The 7247-nt window shown below is 37.7% G+C and overlaps 1 protein-coding gene across 1 annotated transcript; it reads left to right on the top strand.

Moving 5' to 3' along the window:
- Positions 1–3893: 3893 nt before the first annotated feature.
- On the top strand, positions 3894–6071 carry CSNK2A2IP (casein kinase 2 subunit alpha' interacting protein). Its single transcript, XM_044750409.2, has one exon. It carries the CDS (start codon positions 3894–3896, stop codon positions 6069–6071), a length of 2178 nt encoding a protein of 725 aa, XP_044606344.2.
- The last annotated feature ends 1176 nt before the right edge of the window (positions 6072–7247 follow it).

Genomic DNA, 7247 nt, shown 5'->3' with positions numbered 1-7247 from the left:
AGTAAAAAAGTTCAGAAATGTTATTTTTCTCTGGTTTTTGTCTTAAATAGATTCTTGTTGGTTCCATTTGTTTTGAATTCCTTTATTCCTCTCCATACGATGGCAGGATTTCACAGTGCATTCTTCTCTTTTTGTTCTTCTTTTTGGTTTTCATTGCATCTGTGTGCCAGAACTTGGTTCATCCTTTAATGTTTCACTTCTCAGTGTGATTTTGTGTCAGACGTGTCTTTTCAAATTAGCATCAAGTTATGCATTTTTAAACTTTCTGTTGAAATTAGGAAACAGAAAAATACACATAGCATAAGTGTTAGAGCTCAATTATCACAAAGTGAATTCACCCATAGTCATCATCCAGGTTGAGAAACAGAACATTATCACCATCCTCAAAGCTTTGTGCTCCCTCCTAATCTCTACTCTGCAAACATATTACTAGCTTGACTATTAACACCATAGTAAGTATGAACTCATTTTGTACTTGCATACATAAAAGTTTGAAGCATTTTTGTACATATGATTCTTTTCATTCATCATTTTGTATGTGAGATTCATCTATGTAGTTGCATGTTCCTAGGTTTTCTGTTTACTTTCATTGTTTTTTGGTATTTTATTGAATGAATATATCACAATTTATTTATGTATCTGCTTTTGATTATCAGTTAATTCTACTTTGGAGCTATTATGAATAATGCTCCAATGTACATCCTAGTACATGTATTTTGATGCAAATATTTATACATTGAATGCCTGTTGGAATGTACCTAAGAGTGGAATATAATATATGTATGTGTATATATGTATTATATTGACTAGTATATCATATACACTTATATTATATATGTGTATTATCATATATCATATATATTTATTGTATATGATATATGTATATATGCATTACACATGTGTATTATATATGTTATATGTATTACATATATGTATTATATATGTGATATGCTAATTAATCTGCATAATCACCAGTCCTTGGCTTTGTCAGTTTTCACTTCATTTTAGCCACATTCTGACAATGTGTAGTAGCATCTCTCTGTAGTTTAAATATACACTTCAGCAGTTTCTAATGAGGCTGCCTTTTTTCATATGCGCACTAGCATTTGGATATCCTCATTTGTGAAGTGGTTGTTCACGTATTTTGCCCATCATTCTAATTACATTATTTGTCTTTTTCTTAGCAACATGCAGACGTTATCATGGATATGAGTCTTTTTTAAGATATGTGTATTATAAGTATTTTTTCACATTCTTTGATTTGCCTTTACACTTTCTAAATATTTCTTTTTTTCTGATTGGGAGTTCTTGATTGCAATTTACCAATTTTTAATGGGTAAATTTTATGGTCCATTTAAGAAATCTTTGCTTACCTCCAGGTCACGGAGTTATTTTATATTACCATTGAGAAGCTTGTTAGGGTGCCACACAATATACAGAGGGGCGTACTGTTCCCTCCACTCTTTAAAACATTGGACTTTGTCAAATCACACCACACAAAATCTAACTATACAAAGTAACTTCAGTGTCTACTACGCATGCAGACATAAGCAAAATGAAGGAAATCCCTGGATAAGCAGCAACTGTATCTCCCCAGCAAGAGTTTGCTCTTGGATGTCTGGCAGAGGAGAAGGAAGAGAGTGAGTGAATTTGTGTGGGCAAGATACATAGACGATAATATAATAATACATTAATCTAGATGAGATGCCCCTATATCATAATCTGAAATCATGGAATTGAGGAGAAAAAGGTGAATTAAGATATGGAAGAGGTAAAATCAACAAGTCTTGGTGTTGAAATGGTTTTGGAAGGTGAAGCTGTCCCAGATGATTTCAGAGATTCTGAGGTAGATGACTAGGTTTTAGGAACCAAGATAGAAGAAGAAGAAAAGGAAGATTTCTCTGGAAACAGAAATAACTTTATGGAGTTTTGCATGTTTTGTGTTTGAATTGTCTTTGGGACTTTTGGATAGAGAAGTCTGATGACTAGCTGGAAATCTAATTTTGAAGCTAAAGAGAAAACCAGGACTAAAGACAAAAGATTGGGAAGCTATTGGCTTGTAAATAATGTTGTTGATACTTGGAGAATTTCAGAAAGAATGACTCAGGACTTGAAAACCAGTGAATTAAGATACCAATAACATATTTTAAAATAAGTGTAAAGAAGATTCAATATGTGAAAAGAGACCTTGACATAAGAGAAAACATTCTAACAGTAACAGAAGCGATAGTAAATTAATTGAGTATTTGGCTTGTATGATGAATAATTATGCCTATCAGGAATTGGGTTGGTAAGTCATGGAAGTGTAGAAAGAATCATGAAACCAAATTCTGACAGTTCTCATTCTTCAAGGTCCTTAAGGCCAACGATTTACTTGACTAATCCCAGGGTCTGTTGCAATCACTTTGTTTTGTCATATCATGTGTCTTAGACTTAAAATCTGAAAAACAAACTCTTGACCATGAAAAATGCACTAAAATAGTGTCATGTTAAACTATGAGTTGCATTTAAGAAGCAGACTATCCATCTTTCCTGAGTGGTGAATGCTTGCATCACTCTTGGCCCACTACAAGGTTCTGGTTTTTGTGAAGTTTCTGTAGTTCATTTATAAATCCTAAACATAACTAATACGATTACTTAGGAATAGAATGAAAATAAGAGAGAACTGGTTATATAATTCTTAGAACTACATTGAGGTGAGAGCAAAACAAAAGACTTCAGTGAAGACTTGGAGAGAAATAGGAGAATGAATGGAGAGAATCAGAGTAGAGAGAAATAATGGGCATGCATGAAGACGGTAGTTTTAAAAGGTAGTAGTCAGCAGTTTCAAAAGCTGCAATGGTGACAAGAACAAGACTGAAAGCATGCAGTAGACTTTCAACTGGAATTATAGACTTTTGGAAGTAAGCTAAAGGTGATACTGATGCGTAATTGAATCTGAATTGAAAACCAATACATCAGAAGAATTTCCATTTCATTTATCTCTGAGATTCTCTTATTTCATGCAACAAACCTATCACAGAATTATTATTATTTTTTTACTGAAGTAATCATTAGAAGAGTATGAGAAATAGCTATTACCTTTTATTGAGCATCTTTTATATCCTGGGCACCATTACACATTTTGTATATATTATCTTTTTTAGTCTTTCACTCAATGCTTTAGAGATTATATATATCTACTTTACAGATGGGCAGCTGGGGCTTAGAAAGTTTAATTCAAAAGTTACATACAGGGGGCCTGCCCCATGGCTGAATGGTTAAGTTCACGTGCTCCGCTTTGGCGACCTGGGGTTTCACCGGTTTGGATCCTGGGTGCGGACATGGCACTGCTCATCAAACCCTGCTGAGGCAGTGTCCCACATAGCACAACCAGAAGGATCTACAACTAGAGTACACAACTATGTACTGGTGGGCTTTGGGGAGAAGAATAAGAAGAAAAAAAAGTCTCACAACAAGAATAAAACTATTTAAAAAAAAGGTCACATACAGAGTAAGTGGCTGAGATTTAACATAAAGCCTGTGCTCTAGTCATACAACAAATTGTCTGAGAAAATTAATATCCCTATCATGATCTCTTCTGAACTCTCTTCACTATTTTGTTAACAGGCATTATTTCTTCAAGAGAGAAAACTCTAGGAAACTAAAGAGAAGAGAGAAGAGAATCTCAAATGGTGACGGTTTTTTTCAACCTCATCTACACCTCAATTTTAAGACATTTTATAATATTTAAGAATTAGCAGAGAGGTTACAAGATAGAAATTAGAAACTACCAAAGACTGTTCATTTAAAAGTATCTGTTGTCCATGAAATCCAGCTGAAAGGCTCTATCAGTTACTAAAACATCCCTGGAAGCCAACTGCTTTCAAAAAGACCTCTACCACTAGCATAAGATGGTGCCACTAGCATATTATGATCAACCCTTTGTGCCATTAGCACACTCTTACCAACTGGCCACAACCAACTCATTAACACCTCAATGTATGGGTGAAAAACTAAATCAACCCAATGACCAATCTGTGGTCAGAGTTCAATCTCATAATGATAACCCTGCAGCTCCTCCACTAAACTCCAACCAGAAGGTGCAGAGATGCTCAATATTGCCCTCTGCCAAGTCTCAGGACACAATTTCACCGGGCTTCTACAACAGGGTTTTAAAATCACCATTGCCCCACTCCGAACGTCAGGCCACACCTTCATTAAACCTCCCCTGGAGAACTTCATTGCGGCCTAATCAGAGAACCCTGAACTCACCTTTTTTTCATCCCAAACCTCAGACAACATCTTCGCTTGACCTTAAGAAGACATCAACATCACTGGAGCCCAGTCAAACAGCCTTGAGATCACAATTACCCTTCCCCAAAACTTGGAAAACATCTTCCCTAGACCTTTGCTGGACGTCACCTTCACCGAAGTCTAATCAAAGAGTCTCCAGTTCATCATTATCCCCCCTCAAATATCAAGAAACACCTTCCCTAGACAACCTGTGGACATCATCTTCTTTGGGACCCAATCAAAGAGCCCTTAACTCAACATTACCTCACACTAAGACTGAGAAAACATTTTCATTGAACAGTCTTTGGACATCTTTATTAGAGCACAACCAAAGATCTTTGAGCTCACCATCACTGAACTTGATACCTCAAACAAATGACGTGCTTCACTCATCACCTTCAATGGAGCCCAGTCAAATGGCTCTGAGCTCACAGTTACCTGACTCCAGACCTCAGACAATACCTATATTGAGCTCTAATTCCAGTATTCTGAGCTTATCATTGTCCAATTCAAAATCGAAGCTGTCACCTTTACCACATTCTGTCCACCAGACTCAGAGTTTGCCACTGTTCCGGCCCAAACCTCAGACGATGCTTACACTTGATCATGACGTCAGGACTCTGAGCTCACCAATTTGTCACTCCAAGTTTCAGAACACCATTTCACCAAATGACAAATACAGAGCCACAGGTTTATCTTCTCCTTATCCCAAACTGAACGTCTCAGGTCGATCCTTATCAAGCTCCACACACCGCATCAGGAACAAAGCTGCTTCAACACTGGGCTCCAGACTCCTGAGTAAAAGCAGTTTTGATTTTCGTGCAAAGACAGAACCAAATAAAGAAATTCCATGGACTTTAGATTATATTTATCCCTGCATTGTTAAAGGTGGAACTATCCCTGATGATGTTCTCAATAAAATTGTCAATTCTCTCTCCAAGAACAGGATCCAGAGGGATCTCTCTAGGCAGATTCTCTTTCGAAGGATGAGGGGAAGGCCCAATCCTCATCCTGGTCCCCGCCTGTCATCAAGCTATGTGGTTTGTTTAGCTTGTGCTTCCTGCATAAAATCTCAGTGTAACCATCTTACAGGAAGGAAAGATCCTCGTAGTGCAACACTGTTTGTCATACCAACACCTGAGCCTAGTTCTGAGGGGAAAATAAAGGTGAAGTTAGTTCTTATCCTTTGCCTACCACAGACTTCTTTCTCATCTTGTCTCCCATGCCCTGTGAAAGAAAATCAGCCAGAAGAAAGCTCTGAAGACAACTTTGAAGAAGTGGAGAAGATATCACAATTTTCCCCTCCATCTGAACCTGATATTACCCAGGGGTTAAATATGAAGACAACTCGCCTGACAGTAGCCCGTGAAAACAAAGTTGTAAGCCAACAGCCCCAAGCTGTTGACTGGCTGCTTTATGTTAAGAAAAGTAGCAATTCTCTGCCAAAGCCCCTGCTCTCAGCCTCTTCCTCCTCCACATCCTCCTCCTCATCCTCCTCTTGTTCATCTTCTTTTTCCTCCTCTTCCACTCCACCTCATCCTTCCAAAGAGTCTACCACATCTACCCTCTCAGGTTGTGTGTTCACTAAGGTACTTGGTGATCACAAGTTGCCTCCAGGGGTTTCCTGGCTTGAGTTTATATGTAGTAAAAATCACCAGCCACTTCCTGGAAAACCACATCCAAGTCAATCACCACCTCCCCAAATAAGGCCTGTGAGGAGTAGCACCCCAGGAAAAGGGCCAAAGGGGTCAAAGATACTGTTAAAACTTTTCCAGACAAAGTCTCAAAATGAGTAAAATCTTGATTAAATTAACTTTTTTAAAAAAGAGATTGACCACTTAGTCCTTTGAAACTAGAGTTTGATTTCCTGTTATACTTATTAAAATTCTTAGTAATAATTGTGTGACTCTATTTTAGCTTATGAAGCACCTAGTTAAGGGGAACTATTACTCCTAAGTCTATTTTCTAGATAAATAATAGACCACGATCTCCTAGGAGCCAAAACTGACTCCTATGTTCTTAACCAAAAGCCTGGCTTATAGTAGCCACTATATAATCATTATTAGATAAATTAATCATAACCGACCATAGACCAGAAATACTTCATCTGTCTTGCCCTGAACAGTATCTAGCTCATTGTTATTCTCTTTCCTCATAAGACATGATAATGACAGTATCCTTAAGCCAATCTATGCTAATCTATTTCCCTATCTCCAAAGAAAATTCAGATCATGTTCAACAGGTAAGAATAGATAGAGAGAGGATTCTCTTCAGTTATGTGTTCCTAGGGAAAATTCTTCTGTGCTAAGCTCCCACACTCTGAAGTACAATGATTTATTCAACCTTAGTTAACAAATCTCAGGACAGAATAACTAACTGGTACAGATAACCCTACCACATGCTGACTGTGACAATAGTTAAATTATGGTCTCTAAAGTCACCTGTTCATTACTTCTATCTGTACAGCTAAAATGGGTTAATAAAAATGTTTAAAGAATGTTTTTGTTTCACTGGGTCTACTGGTAACGGGCAAGGAAGGGAGCTGTCTTACCTGCTCACCTTAAGGGATCGTCTCTATCCCCTGGGGCTAGAATTAGTGTCTCTTGCACACACCGTTGACTCAGAGTTCTGCCTCTCCACCCCACATCTTTCTGATCACCAGACTGCATGCTGGACAGTTCCAAATGGAACATTGCATAGGCATCTCACACTCACATGGCCACACCAGAATTTATCATCTTTACATTTACAATTTGCATCTTTAAGTTTATAATCCTTTGCACCCTGTGTTCCTTATTTCAGTAGATGTACTACCATCCATCATAGAGTCATGTTTGATTACTTTTTCCATTTCCTGCCCCTCTCCAAGCCCATGAGTTCTATGGCCTTATTATCTCTAGAATCCAGCCTTTTTCTCCAACCACATTGTCACTATTCTAGTTGTGGTCACAGCCATTTGTCACCTGGATTAC

Source organism: Equus asinus, chromosome 18 (genome assembly GCF_041296235.1).
Source record: "Equus asinus isolate D_3611 breed Donkey chromosome 18, EquAss-T2T_v2, whole genome shotgun sequence".
Taxonomy (NCBI): Eukaryota; Metazoa; Chordata; class Mammalia; order Perissodactyla; family Equidae; genus Equus; species Equus asinus.
Note: the sequence above shows the minus strand (reverse complement) of the source record. Positions and strands in the feature narration are given on the sequence as shown.

What these genes read in the sequence shown, in the direction of transcription:
- CSNK2A2IP (XM_044750409.2), top strand. Translation starts at nt 3,894, where the DNA reads ATGGTGCCACTAGCATATTATGATCAACCCTTTGTGCCATTAGCACAC.